The sequence below is a fragment of the Magallana gigas genome, chromosome 2, assembly GCF_963853765.1.
Source record: "Magallana gigas chromosome 2, xbMagGiga1.1, whole genome shotgun sequence".
NCBI classification, from domain to species: Eukaryota; Metazoa; Mollusca; class Bivalvia; order Ostreida; family Ostreidae; genus Magallana; species Magallana gigas.
The window spans coordinates 45,464,041-45,479,038 of NC_088854.1; the positions used below are offsets into that span (position 1 = coordinate 45,464,041).

General features: G+C 35.6%; 2 protein-coding genes across 2 annotated transcripts; one reads left to right on the forward strand and one right to left on the reverse strand.

Annotated features, from left to right (window-relative positions):
- Window positions 1-28: 28 nt before the first annotated feature.
- On the reverse strand, window positions 29-8,285 carry LOC105319214 (probable WRKY transcription factor protein 1). Its single transcript, XM_066076808.1, has 7 exons — window positions 8,055-8,285; window positions 1,877-7,384; window positions 1,515-1,658; window positions 1,209-1,325; window positions 761-914; window positions 398-550; window positions 29-297 (listed from the first exon to the last, which is right to left on the reverse strand). The coding sequence occupies exons 1-7, from the start codon at window positions 8,094-8,096 to the stop codon at window positions 215-217; spliced, it is 6,201 nt and encodes a 2,066-aa protein (XP_065932880.1). The 5' UTR covers window positions 8,097-8,285; the 3' UTR covers window positions 29-214.
- Window positions 8,286-10,514: 2,229 nt separating this feature from the next.
- LOC105319209 (spliceosome RNA helicase DDX39B) lies at window positions 10,515-14,998 on the forward strand. Its single transcript, XM_011416637.4, has 10 exons — window positions 10,515-10,614; window positions 10,957-11,170; window positions 11,263-11,390; window positions 12,177-12,453; window positions 12,564-12,682; window positions 13,691-13,822; window positions 13,930-14,039; window positions 14,172-14,316; window positions 14,434-14,581; window positions 14,684-14,998. The coding sequence occupies exons 2-10, from the start codon at window positions 10,963-10,965 to the stop codon at window positions 14,695-14,697; spliced, it is 1,281 nt and encodes a 426-aa protein (XP_011414939.1). The 5' UTR covers window positions 10,515-10,614; window positions 10,957-10,962; the 3' UTR covers window positions 14,698-14,998.

Here is a 14,998-nt window from a genome sequence, read left to right on the forward strand (position 1 = left end):
CAACACATTCACAGAACATTAAAGTCATGTTGTAGATTTATATACACAAAGTAGTAACAGATTCTCACAAGTTCGCTCGGACTTTGGCACACACGTAACATTACTACGTTGCCTTACACGGCAACCCGCTCCTTGAAGACATAAGGGACTTTTTTTCTTGAACATCGGATGTTATGAGACAGCCGTTGTGGACACCATTAAGAGCAACAACTTTTCATCCAGCATAATAACCATACTGAGGATGAATCACACAAAAGTTCCCAATTGACATCTTCCGACATTTTATCCCATTAGGTCCTTGAAAAAAAGACATAAGAAATTTAAAAAAAATTGTGAGTAATATAAGTACATTTATTATATGGATTTCATATTTAGTAAAAATTTTATTAGGACTTACGTTTAGGACAACAAACGTCATGCTCGACGTTGCATTTAAAATTTCCTTGACAAGATCCATTATAACATTTCACCAAAGTCTTTTTCATGCTGTGTTGGGGAGGCCCATATGCGCATGCTGTGGGTGGAATAACTGTTCTTCCGGCCATAAACTCTGTAGAAAAAAGTTTGTTGGTTTGCGATCGTAAAAATCTGTTTTATTGTTGATAGTAAATGTCTTCGTAAAAATATTTTTTAAGTTGAGCGCTTTTCACTTACAATTATTTACACAAGCTATTTACACCAACAGATGACAATACACGTATCTTAATTGTTAAACTTGCAATGTGTTGTCTTCATTTTGATTTCTGACTGAAGCACTTACGCCTGTGGCGGGATCTTGTCACCAGGAATATGTTGGCTCTGTGTCCACAGGAGTCGGCCACGAACTGACCCACTTCATTGACCGCCTGATTGTAGTCGATTGGTCTCACATTATTGTACAAAATGTCTTTGTCGTTTGCTTCGATAAACGGAATCTTCATAGAGATGAAATCAAAATACAATTATAAGAATGCTTACTTACTATCTCGTGCTATATTCTTAAAAATCATGAGTTATCATTAGATGGATGTAAAAAATTGTTTTGTTAAGATCATACATCAAATAGACAAGCATGATACATCACAGTGCATTGTCTTTTTCACGATACAGGCAATAAACAAAATGGCTTACTTCTGAGAAATGTGTCTTGTTTAAAGATAAAGGAAAAATAATCGGATACATGAAAGAATCTTGTCTATTTTACAATTAAGATAGACAAAATGACTTACATCTGAGAACCTTGTCTTGTTCACGATAATTTCATAAGATTTCATGATGTCATTTTGTAGCTTTCCAACATAGCACGTGTCTTGGTTATTTCCTTGTGACACCAAGCCTAAGGTGTTCTGCAACGATTTGTATTTTTAGGAAAAATATTAACCATAGTTTCTAAAGAATGATTTGTATTTATACGTATATTTAAAAAATAAGTTGTATTAATAAAAAACATCATTATGGTTTATATGTAAATATGGAAAGATACTCTAATAAGCACCATAATGGAGATTCAAAAAGATTACAATGATCTAGTTTACCCATGTGTGATCCATGGTCAAATAGTCTGAAATGTGGTCCACTTTGTCTGCATTGTATCTCGTGATGGTGTGCACATGTTTCCCAGCTAGCTGGTGCTCTTCCTCTGTTGTTGACCCGTCCGGGTAATAAACACCAAAGGTCAACTTTATGAAAACAGGTAAGATTGTACTTTGTCATTTTGCATAAAACAGATTTACTAAGAATTCGTAATACGTTAGTTAAAGATATGTTTAAAAGGAGAAACATAAAATATTAATAATATTTCTTTGACATCAAGAAATTATTATGGAACAACCGTGCGATCACACATAAATAAATCATGATATTATCATTTGAAATAAAGTATCAGGGTACAACTTACGTAAGCCGGTGCAGGGATTCTCAATTGCCGTTGGCGTCTTTTATTTTGATTAACCGTGAAGATTTTCATGTTTCTGTTGTTGTTGCCGTTCTTTTGTGGCTGTTGATACTGAGGTCTTTGCTGTGGCGGAAATCGTTGCTGCTGTAAAGGTTGTCTTGGCTGTATTTGGTTGTTAGGAGAGTTTTGTTGTTGATTTTGATTGCCAAACGCGTTTGGTTGCTGGCCGAATGGTCCGTTAGGTAGTTGATTTCGATATGGTCCGGTTGGTTGCTTAAACGAATTCTGTCCGTTCGGCTGTTGATTTGGATATCGAGCATTTGTTTGTTGATTTTGGTATGGTCCAAATAATTGTTGATTTGCGTTTTGTCCGTTTCCTGGTTGATTTGGGTAAGCTCCGTTTGTTTGTTGTTTCTGGTATGGGCCGTTGGCATATTGATTTGGGTATGATCCGTTGGCTTGTTGATTTGGTAATATTCCGTTGGCCTGTTGATTAAAGTTTTGTCCGTTTGCTTGTTGATATAGGTTTGGTCTGTTTGCTTGTTGATTTAAGTTTGGTCCGTTTGCTTGTTGATTTGAGTATGGTCCATTTGCTGGTTGATATAGGTTTGGTCTGTTTGCTTGTTGATTTAAGTTTGGTCCGTTTGCTTGTTGATTTGAGTATGGTCCATTTGCTGGTTGATTTGGATTTGGCCCGTTTGCTTTTTGATCAGAGTTTTGCCCTTTGGTTTGTTGAGTTGTGATTGATCTGTTTCCTTGTTGATTTGTGTTTTGTGAGTTTATTTGTTGATTTTGGTTTGGTTCATTTACTTGTTGGTTTGATGTTGGACCATTGGCTTGTTGGTTTTGGTTTGGTTTCATGGCTTGTTGATTTGGGTATGGCCCGTTTGCTGGTTGATTTGAGTTTGCTCCGTTTGCTTGTTGGTTTGATTTTGGCACATTTGCTTGTTGATTAGGGTATGGTCCGTTTGCTTGTTGATTTGAATATGGCCCGTTTACTGGTTGATTTGAGTTTGCTCCGTTTGTTTGTTGGTTTGGGTATGGCCCGTTTGCTTGTTGGTTATAGTTAGGCCCGTTTGCTCGTTGATTTGGGTATGGCCCGTTTGCTGGTTGATTAGAGTTTGCTCCGTTTGCTTGTTGGTTTGAGTTTGGCACATTTGCTTGTTGTTTTGGGTATGGTCCCTTTGCTTGTGGATTTGAGTATTGTCCGCTTGCTGGTTGGTTATAGTTAGGCTCTAATGCTTGTTGTTTTGAGTTTGATCCATTTGTGGGTTGGTTTGGATATGGTCCGTTTGCTTGCTGATTTTGGTATGGGCCGTTCGGTGGTTGATTTGAGTATGGTCCATTTGCTGGTTGATTTGAATTAGGTCTATTTGGTTGTTGATCTAAATACTTCCCATTTGCACGTTGATTTGGGTATGGTCCGTTTGTTTGCTGACTCGAGTGTGGTCCGTTTGCTGGTTTTGAGTTTGGCCCATTTGCATGTTGATTTGGGTATGGTCCATTTGCATACTGATTTGAGTATGGATCGTTTGCTTGTTGATTTGAGTATTGTCTATTTGCTGGTTGATTGGAGTTAGGTCCGTTTGCTTGTTGATTTGTGTTGGGTCCGTTTGCTCGCTGATTGGAGTAAGGTCCGTTTACTGGTTGATTTGAATATTGATCGTTTGCATTTTGATATTTGATTTGTCCGTTTACTTGTTGATTTTGCACGTTGAACGGTTGATTTGGTTTATATCCGTTTGCTTGTTGATTTGGATAAGACTGTCCTTGAGCTGAATTTTGTTGATTTTGATATTGATGGTTGTTTTTATTTTGATTAGTCCATTGCTGTTCTTTGTTTTGTACATTAAGTTGTAAATTCTGCTGTAGCTGTTGATTTTGTTGTTGATTTTGATTAATTATCTGTGTATTTTCACTTTGCTGCTGGGGATTAAATTGTTGTTGATTTAAATTCGGGTTTTGGTCGTGTGCTAAATAATTCACATTTTGTAATTGAAACCCCTGTTGGTTATTTTGTGGTATAATTAACTGCTGCTGGTTCTGATCTGAAGGATACATCTGACTTGTGAAGTGTTGGTTTTGGGTTTGCTGTTGACCGGATGACATAAATTGACTTGCTTGGGGGTTGTTGATTTTGTTATTTTGCATACCATAGACTGGCTGTTGTTGCTGTTGGTCTGTTATTGGTGGTATCGGCCTATTTTCACCGTTTTTATAAAAATTCGTTTGTTGTGGCTGTTTACTAACTTGTATTTGTGTGTTCTGTTGCTGTTGAAAATTTTGATTGAGTTGCACCTGAAATGGCTCTGCAAATTGTTTTTGTTGGAAATTATTCCTTGGTTGTTGTTCAAAGCCATTGAAATTTGATTGATGGTGCTGTTGAGGTGGATACTGTTGTCTTTGGTTTAGTGGTGCAATGATAGGAGGTATTGTAGTTTGTATTATGTGAGAATTTTTATCCATTGAATTTAGGTCTTTTGAATATGCCATAACCCACTGGTCGGGGCTTTTTGTGGACAAAGTTCCTTGTTGTGTAAACAGGGTACTAGGTGTCGTCGGTGAAATAGGTGATATTGTAGAAGACCATGGCAAAATCTTTCCGATCCCTTGATTGCTATGTACGTTGTTTGTCATCTGGTTTCCTTGAAAAAAGGAATTACTTTTTAAAATTGGGTATTGTGATGTTTGTTCCTGGTGAAATAAATAATTGGGAGCAATGGTTATGTCTGTAAAAGAATTCTTTTTATTCATCTGTGGATTTTGTGGAGTTTTAGAATATATAACCGAGTTCTGTTTTTTATACGCTGGTGTTGTAGTAAACGCATTCCAACCGGGTAGGTTTTGTTTTCCTTTCAATGTATCTTGCGTAAATGTTGGTACATATGACAGCGACTCCTTTCCCTGTATGTTTGGTGGTGCAAACATTGATGGCGAGGGCGCAGGATACAAATATGGAGAAATGGTGGTTGTGTATAAATTATTGCCCGATCCTCCAGGAAAATTAGGACCTTGATTATTCTGAGAATGTTGATTCATTGTATTCCAAGAGTTAGACTTAGAATTTGTTTCAAATTTCGAATAGACAACGCTGGGGCGACCTGACTTAGATAACTTCCCATTAATGGTATTTGAGCTATGTTGGTTGTTTTTAGTTGCGCCTTGTTGAGGGGAGTTATCCTTAAAATTAGAGTATACGACGCTTTGTTGTGGAGAAAATGGTGCAGATTGTGTTTTTGCTTTAAAATTCATGGATTCTTGGTTCGTCGACCATGGTCCAGGAGTGACATCTGTCATCGAAACCGAGGGTGCATTATGGTTGCCGAATGATCTTGCATTGTTATTGATGTATTGTCCCGGGTAATTCTGAAATGGTTCCATTGGTGCATTGGATTTATCAAATGTGTTAGACCCTTGAAAGCTGATTTTTAATCGCTCGTTATTCTGTTGGTTTTGGAATTGCATTTGATTGTTTTTATTAGAAGACGTCCATTTATTTTGTTGCGACTGTTGCTTCCACATCGGAGGTGAACCACCTGATTGTGTTGGATTAGATTGTGGGTACGGTCCATCAATTTGAAAGGTGTCTTGAAAGTTAATGCTGTCGTAATAATAATGATTGGATGGGAAACCCGATGGATTCCGTTGGTCATTTAAAGAGTTCGTAGGAGGTGCAAATTGTCCATTTTTAATGGGTTTGTTTTCCCACATCATTTGAATTTCAGGAACAGGCCTTTTCCATGAATATGGAGTTTTGGTAGTAGAGTGTTTTTGTGTATTCATGTTTCTAGAATTTCGGGAAGGATTTAACTGGTTCTCTGGTGGCGTTAAGGAAAACTTTTTCTTGGTATTGCGGGTTAAGACGGGATTTACAATTTTTTGTGGTAACTGGGGCACATTTTGGTGAATAGTTCTTGGTGAACTAAAAGAAAATATTTTAGTTGACATTTCTTCTTGGATAGTCTTTACGTGCCTCACATTCGTTTCCGGTAGTGACGAGTGTAGATTGGAGAACGGATTTGAGTGAGAGTTTCGATTAAATTTCAAATGTTGACTTTGTGTCCCTTTTCCTGGATTTGTTGTCTTATAATTAGGCTTGTAAGCGTGTCCAGTTGTTTTAGGGTGTATGTTGATATGCTTTCTTGGCTCTTTAGGCGATTGCTGGTGCTTTTTCGTCTTTGGATGATGGGCTTTCAATGATAAACCGTTTCTTATTTTAATCTTTCTTAAATCAGGCCGCACTCCTATATTTGACCTTTTGGTTTTTGCGTAGTTCTTTCCTATTTTCGTATGCGGTTGCAGTACTGTGGCCTTTGCTTTATGGTTAAATATCTCTGATTTTGTTTTCTTTGATTTGTGGTTCGGTATTTCGGACTTGGTTTTCTTTGATATGTGGTTAGGTATTATGGATCTGGTTTTACCTGTCTCCGTTGTGATTTTCTTGGCGTCGATTTCTTGTCGCGTGGCTGGACGTTTTTGTTGAATAACACGATTAGCGGTAGCATTTGTGTCAGGATTATGATGTTTACGGCCAACAGAAATCGCCATCATAGGCTTGCTTTTTATGTGTCCTTCTTTCAATGCGTAATTGTCTGTGGTTTTTGTAATGTTGTTTATGATGGTCCTTTTAGAACTTTCAACTAAATGATCAGTTTTGTTCGTGCCATCCTTTCTTGAAACCTTTTTTAAGCTGTTGTGGTTTGTATAAGTGGTCATTGGGTTTCTTGTAGGTGTGGCCTTTATTTTCAAGTTGCTGCCAATAAGTTTGTTGACAATCTCCGTAATGTTGATGTTCACATTAATGGCATTCTGATCATGAATTTCCTTGTTGTTTTCCACTTGGATATGAGTTTTAGATTTTTTTCTTAACTGTGTAACATTGTTTTTCGATGTGTTGTTAACAACATTGATTTTGTTGTCATTTTTTGCGCTGCCAATATTAACAGCAAGGGTCTTTGTAACATTCCTGTTTTCGCTTGTGTTGATATTAACATTAATAGCATTCGTATCACGAATTTCCTTATTTTCTCCTTGGATATGCGTTTTAGTTTTGTTTCTTAAAGGTGTAGCATTGCTCTTCGATGTGTTGTTAACGACATTGATTTTATTCTCATTTTTGGCGCTGCTAATATTAACAAGAAGGGCCTTTGTAACATTTCTGTTTTCGCCGGTAGCATCTTCCCTATTTTTGCCACTCGCCTGTGTAATATTGTCAGACACTTTATTCCTTCTCTTTCCTAAAAGTGATCCATTTGGAAGTTTTGCAGCTGTCCTTGTGTTCCGAGTGTTGTTGCTGATAACTTGATTGGGTCTTTTGGTTTCTAATTTTGTTATATCCGTGGCATTCGTGTTCGATGGTTGAACTCTAGATTCTATGACTTTTTGCAAGCGCTCACTAATCGCCGGAGGAATACCATTCGGATAATGTTGTAATATCCTTAATAATTGTTTATCCAATGTGTTTAGTGACCCGTGACCACAAAAGGAATCACCACTCAAATAAGCAACTGTCTAAAATATAATATAGATCTAGGTTAAAATACCGTATGTTTTATTACATTTGAACACTATGACTGCTTTTAAAATAAATTAAATTTAAGGCAAAAAAAATCAAAATCAGGCTAGATGAATAAAAATCAGGATGAGAAAATAATGAGATAAACTATCTTACGTTATTTCATATTAATTTGACCTAATTCAAAATCAAATTACAAACGCAACCGACATCTGTCGTTTTCATTGTCAATATGGCTGAAAACATTTTGGATGGAATTGTATATACAGTGTTTTAATTTAATCAATTCACGCACGTGTATGTCAATTTGTGGAACATATTTCTGATCAGGAACATTTTTAAAATAAACGAATTGATTAAATATTTAATAGATATAAAATAAATAAATATTATTTATTTAGAGAGAATAAATAACGTTTAGTGTGTACTACATCTTTTTTTTTAGTTTATTTAATCATTACTAATTTTAATATACAATATGAAAATCACCAAGAAATAAAGATAATGAACATTAATAAAAGGTAAAGTAAAATCAACACCCTTTAAAAAGGAAATCAATTTGATTTTGAAACCGGAACAAAAAACACCCGAACATCGAGATTTAGTTTGTTCTTCATTCTCAATAATAAGACATGTTTAACAAGATCATTTACAAGATGTACTTACTAATAATACACATGGAATAATTCCAAACATGCTGCTGTACATTTTCCCCGGCTCCTGTGTCGGCCTGTTTCCACATATTGGTCATGAACTGTTCATCATAAATGTGATAATTCGACACGCTTTGTTCCTGGTGAAAATGCATATTAGATTTGCACACACCTTGACACCGAGGATCTCCAAAGCGAAACTGACCAAAAGAGATCAATCACTGTGATGGGTTTATCAGGGAGTAGACAGGCGCCTGACAGTCCCCTAGTTTGCCTGAAGAAAAAAACGTGGCCTAGCTGAACTGGAACGTTGTCCGATATTGTATCATATACCTACAATAGGTACAAGTTGTGAATTTAAATATTCTGGCATTACACGTGCCGCATGTATGAATGTGTGAGTTGGTCTCCTATTTGAAACCAGCTTCAAAGGTTCTATTGATAACTGCGGCTGTCTGTTTATATATACACTTTGTACTGTCTATTTTAGCTTCCACCGCTAAACTTGCTGATCTATATTTTGTTTTCTGTTAACAACTATCAAACCTCAAATATAGAATGATGAAAGACAGCTTTGAAACGAATGGACAGCTATAAAATGTGTAAATATATAAAACTGATATAAAATGTATGTTACCATAGCCAAATTAGAATGTTAAGTTTTGAAATATAATACGTTGGGTCACACACAGTCGGTTTTAAAAGAGTACTTTTTTTTGGTTTTAAACCGATATGAGAGCAGTGGACATTGAACTCGCGTGGTTGCATGGACTAAAAATGTTTATTTTCCTGCAATAATCGCTACCTTCATATAGCCAGTATAAAACACCAAAGAAATTTTTTTTTTATGATTAATATTTACAGATATCTTACAATTTATCCGTATTATTGCCTGCCACCTTATATAAAAAGGAAATGTCCATTCTTTCCTTATTATGTGAAATTTAATTACCAGAGAGCGTTGAAATCTGACTTCAGTCCGCGCAGTCCGCGCAGTCCGTGCTATCAATGTAGCTCAAGTTTCATCATAACAAAATCACCTACACAAAGTCAACAACAACCTCAAAAGTATGAAAAATAAACAAGAAACAACCCCTCCCCCACCCCCACCCCCCCCCCACCCCCCAAAAAAGGGAAAAAAATATCACGATGATGAGATGATTTATTACTGGCACTCTATATGGTTCTTTTTTTCATGTGCTGTTAATACGAATCGCATTTCATCAATTTTTTAACAATTTGGTGTAAAATACTCGGTGGATAAAAATATTTATTTAGTAAAATCAAATACACATATATAGTAAATATAGAAAATATAGTTCGGTAACTACGTTCACACTATATAATTCAGCTGTATATACTGAATCTCGCTATTTATGGCCAATACACATTCATTAACCAATAATCATATATACTATTAATATACGCACCAAAACGATATCATCCCAAAAACGATAAATATGAAGATGGTACTTAAAGTGAAATTATGATATAATTAATGCGCTGAAATTCTATACAGCCACGTAGAAGCGTTGAAACAGTGCATTAGGTGGCAGTTTTATTACTTAAATTAATGGCATGTATGACATGCATGCAGAAGTGCACATGACGCACATAATATACATGTGCCCTATTTTCAACATATACATTATTCATTCATGTGTCGGACAATGCTGTGTGTGGCGGAATAATGTTATTTTACACTTAAAAAGGAACATCGGTTACAAGATCCGTTAATGCTACAGGGTTTTGATGGATATGATTTTCATACAGGGGTTCTGATGTTGTTAACATGTATCATATGTTCCGGACCCCCTGATCGACCCCCCCCCCCATCGTATATGATAATTTTCGGCCCCCTCCTTAAAAAACACACACACGAAAGAAGAAAATGAATCAAATTAAAATTCCCTCATACATGTTCCCGACTTTAGTTTATTAAATCCTCCACGCAGTCCCTAAAAGGCCTAAATTTATCATCCGGAAAATTTAATTCAATTCAGTTCAGTTTATTGATATCACCATGTGGCATACAATCAAAATGAAATCAAATTTAAACTAAATTCATTAATTAAGTTATTAAGTTATGAAAAATACATGTAGACATTACATCCCCTAGCTCTTTGTTGTTGAATTTTGATCGAACGGGAAAATAGAGAGGAAAAATTAACTCTTTAAATGCATGTACACTTAACTGGCAAAAAACACACGTATCATTAAAAGGGAAATTAAGATAGGTTTATTTCTTTTCTTTTTTTTAATAATTATTATGCAAGTGTTTACAATCACGAAAAAACAAAATTTTAATATAGCCTACAGATAGCCTACACTGTAAAGTACAGTGCCATGTAAAATGAAAGTTTCAAGCTGAACGGAGTTGTATTATTTTCTAAATAAAATAAAAGAGATCAAATGTAATGATATTTTAATATAAATCATATAATACCGACTAATCGACTGAAATTGAGAATGAGTTGACAAATTTTTAGGAACCGTCTGGCAATTCAATTGGTCAATATTCGACCAATCACAGTCATCAAGTGGCCGCCATCAAGAACTAGACAACAAGAAAGGTAAAGAAAAAATCTCAAGTAATCCTTTGTAATCATCGTTAGTTTGATGTTAATTATCAATTCAAACTATAGGAAATTATCAATGAAGTAAATTTGGACCTGTATTTTTTAATGATTTACCAATAAATGTGATTATTTTCATGAAAATTGCAAACCGGCATCCTGTAGTGACGCCATTGAAATTTGCAGTCATAAATACAGCAAACGTAAACAAAATTTCTTGGAAAGCACAGTGTGCAGCTAAATTAAAAGCGAATGACTATTTAATTTACGATACGATAAATGTTTGTCATGATTTCAATGATGTGAAATTGGGATATGGTTTGTTTACTTTCGTTTAAGGACAACATGGCAGACAATGAGAACGAAACTGAACTTTTAGACTACGAAGATGATGAAACCGAAACCACTGCAGATGGGACTGGTGATGCACCAGTAAAGAAAGATGTGAAGGGAACATATGTATCCATTCACAGTTCTGGATTCAGAGATTTTCTTCTGAAACCAGAGTTGCTCAGAGCCATTGTAGACTGTGGATTTGAGCATCCTTCTGAAGGTAAACAATGAAAAAACCGATATTAGAAAAAATTAGATACTTCATTTTAAGGTTTGTTACATGGTTATTTAAACTATTCCATTTGTTTTTAGTTCAGCACGAGTGTATTCCTCAAGCTATTCTGTCCATGGATGTCCTTTGTCAGGCCAAGTCTGGTATGGGAAAGACAGCTGTGTTTGTGTTGGCAACACTGCAGCAACTGGAACCTGTTGATGGTCAGGTAAGGAGAAAATGTCTGTCATTGTAAATTAAATACAAGGCTTTCTCTAATAGCATATAGACCCCTTTACGATGGCTGAGGTACTGCTGTTTAGCAGGACGAAATGCCAGTTTTGTTTGATGAAATATGATGTAACCTCAATTGTTTCATTTACTTCATTTAATATATTATCTACTTGCTAAAACTTTGACAAAGTATATCAATTTAAGTTGCAAGAGAGCAGTACTGCGGTTATCATGATGGGATTTGTTGAGATGGTTTATTAGGAGGTACCCTGGGTTTAGGCTATAGTCCTAGGAATTTGATTTTGAAAAAAATTGTGAATACATTTTCTCCAGATTTAAGGAAAGCAAAAATGAAGGGTCTAGGCTATAGTTCTAGATATTTGATTTAAAAAAAAATAGCATGTGAATACCTTTTCTCCAGATTTAAGGATAAATAAGTTCAGGTTTTGTTTATAAGCTTCATACTCTAGGATAATAGTTGTGAAATTGTCTGCACATGAACTGCATTTCTGTTGGAGTAATTTGCTACAAAAGAGGCAGATCTGATGCAAGATAACAATAGAGATAATTAGCAGCAAAGATGTTATATGTTTGTTGCCAGTCACTCTATAACAGAATTTACTAATACATGTTTGTCTTTTACCTAGTAATGTGATTCCTTTAGTCATTGAAGTAATGTCTTAAATGTTGATACCGCCTATATGCATGTTAATTCAATTGTGTTTTATATATTGTGCTAAATGAGAGAAAAAAGAGTAATCATAATTTTTGTTTTATTCAGGTATCAGTGTTGGTTCTAGCACACACCAGAGAATTAGCTTTCCAGATCAGCAAAGAGTATGAGAGATTCAGCAAGTACATGAACAACGTGAAGATTGCTGTTTTCTTTGGAGGAATGTCCATCAAGAAGGACGAGGATGTTCTGAAGAAGAATTGCCCCCACATTATTGTTGGTACACCTGGTAGAATTCTAGCCCTCTGCCATTCCAAAGTCCTCAACCTGAAGAATGTCAAGCACTTTGTTCTTGATGAATGTGACAAAATGTTGGCAGCTCTTGGTAAGATATTTGAATCATATTCTTAAATTGTTATACCATTGGAAAAAATATAAATTCTTAATTTTGGCAACGTGATATGAAAGCATCATAATCCTTTAAACTTGTTTCAGACATGAGGAGAGACGTCCAGGAAATCTTCCGCAACACCCCCCATGAAAAGCAAGTGATGATGTTCAGTGCTACACTTAGCAAGGAAATTCGAGCAGTCTGCAAGAGATTCATGCAAGATGTAATTAGCACACCCTTTCTTCTAGCTATGGCTGCGTGAAGTGTTATTTTTTCTGGAGTTGTTGATGGGCAGTGTTTTGTGTTTGATATCGTGTTCAGTGTCTCCTTCGAGTGATCGCTTTGCAACCTTTTGTTGTAGAGCACTGACTTTGTGAATGAACTTTGTTACCCGTAAAGGGTTCGCGCTCAGAAATAAGTCAATAGTTGATCTCAAATTAGCTCCATTTGTAAAATATCGTTGGAAAAAAAATATATTAAAAGTATTTAAAATTGGGGGGTCCTATTTGTGGAAAAGAAATTCAGAAAATGAAATTAGCAATTTAAATCCAGAAGGATGTTAATGGACTTGAAACCAGTGTCAGAGGTGCACAAGTCTCGCTGCTCTGAAAGTGGCGGGCAGGCTGCATCTCTGTTGTGCTGTTGATAAACATCGATGGATTCAGTAATGTAATCTTGGTCCGCTGAATGTTTTGAATATTAAGAAAGAGTCGTGTTTCTCCTGTACCTGTTGGCCAGAGATCTGGAAGCGGGCACTGGATTGGGAGAATGGGCCTACAGTGTGGTCATAGGGGAACCATTGCATTCTAAGCTGGTTATAGTTGTCCAATCCAGCAAGTATGTATTTGGTATCTGCAGAAAGCTGCCTGAGTCTAAAAATATTTAAATGATATGCTTAAAATGAAATATCAAAAGGTATATTAACATAAATATAAACTTGGCTTAATCAAAAAAAAAAAGAAGATTAAATGTTGGATACTCTGTAGCCATAGAATTAAGTGGTTAGTTGCTGATAAAATAAATGATCAGGTAGTCATACATGTAACAAGTTGCTAAAATGTTATTGCAGGTCTGATTTTCATAAATGTGAATTGCAGAAGTATAAAGTACATGAACATAAATTTTACAGGTGCAAATGTTTAGGTCTGTATCACTCTATTTTAGAAAAGTGTTGTGATATAATTTATGCAGCTATTGCTGCAGTTGTTGGTATGCTTTGCTTTATTTTCAGCCAATGGAGGTCTACGTGGATGACGATTCCAAACTGACTCTCCATGGTCTCCAACAGCACTATGTCAAACTGAAGGACAATGAGAAAAACAGAAAGCTGTTTGAACTGTTGGATGTTCTGGAATTCAACCAGGTATTATAAAAATATATATATACAAAAGTTGTGAAATTAGCTTTGAATAATGTACATGTACTGTACAGCATTTGTTCAGGTTTTATAAATTGCATTGTATGTTATAGGTCATTATCTTTGTGAAGTCAGTGCAGAGATGTATGGCTCTGGCACAGCTGCTAGTAGAGCAGAATTTCCCAGCAATTGCAATCCACAGAGCAATGACACAGGAAGAAAGGTATTTTGATTTTGTATTAACTTTAAACACACTCTTGCTCAGTTTTAGATACTACGTGAATTTATTATGTTCCTATTCCTGATTATTGGTTGGTAAATATATATCAACATAAATATATTTTTTCAATCCTAGATTGTCCCGGTATCAGCAATTCAAAGACTTCCAGAAGAGAATACTGGTGGCCACAAACCTGTTTGGTAGAGGAATGGACATTGAAAGAGTCAACATCGTATTTAACTATGACATGCCAGAAGACTCTGACACTTACTTGCACAGAGTGAGTAGCAGTTTTTGCTTACAAAAATTGTGTGTGGTTTTTCATTGCTGTTGTTCTAGGCATTTATGTGGATAAATGGGTTGGCTTGAGTGTTTATGGACTCTCGTTTGTATTTAGGTGGCTCGTGCAGGTAGATTTGGAACAAAGGGTCTTGCTATAACATTTGTATCAGATGAAACAGATGCTAAAGTACTAAATGAAGTACAAGAAAGATTTGAAGTAAACATCACAGAGCTGCCAGATGAGATTGATATATCTTCGTACAGTAAGTTTAGTCATGTCTGTTTAAACATAATGTCATGATTTATGAAGAAAGATTTGATGAATTTCTATTCATGAAATTTAATTTTTTTTCTCCTTATTTTAGTTGAAGGACGTTGAACACCTAAGAGACTTGATCTGTGGAAAATGAAGAATCATGAAATTTGAACAATTTGCAAAGGCCTTGTCTTTTATAAGTGGGAGTTAGTCTCCGTTTTCGGGACATCATTTATTTCATTTTGTATCAAATAACATGCTGTGAAGTTGTACCTTGAGGAAACTTGTTTTTCTCTAAAGAGACGTTAACTCTTTCTATGAAGAGACATTAACTATGATGTAGTATTTTGGTTGGTGTAAATTCACACAGGATGTACTGTGATATGTTTTAGTGTATGTAAATAAAGTCATTTCATTTTTTTTA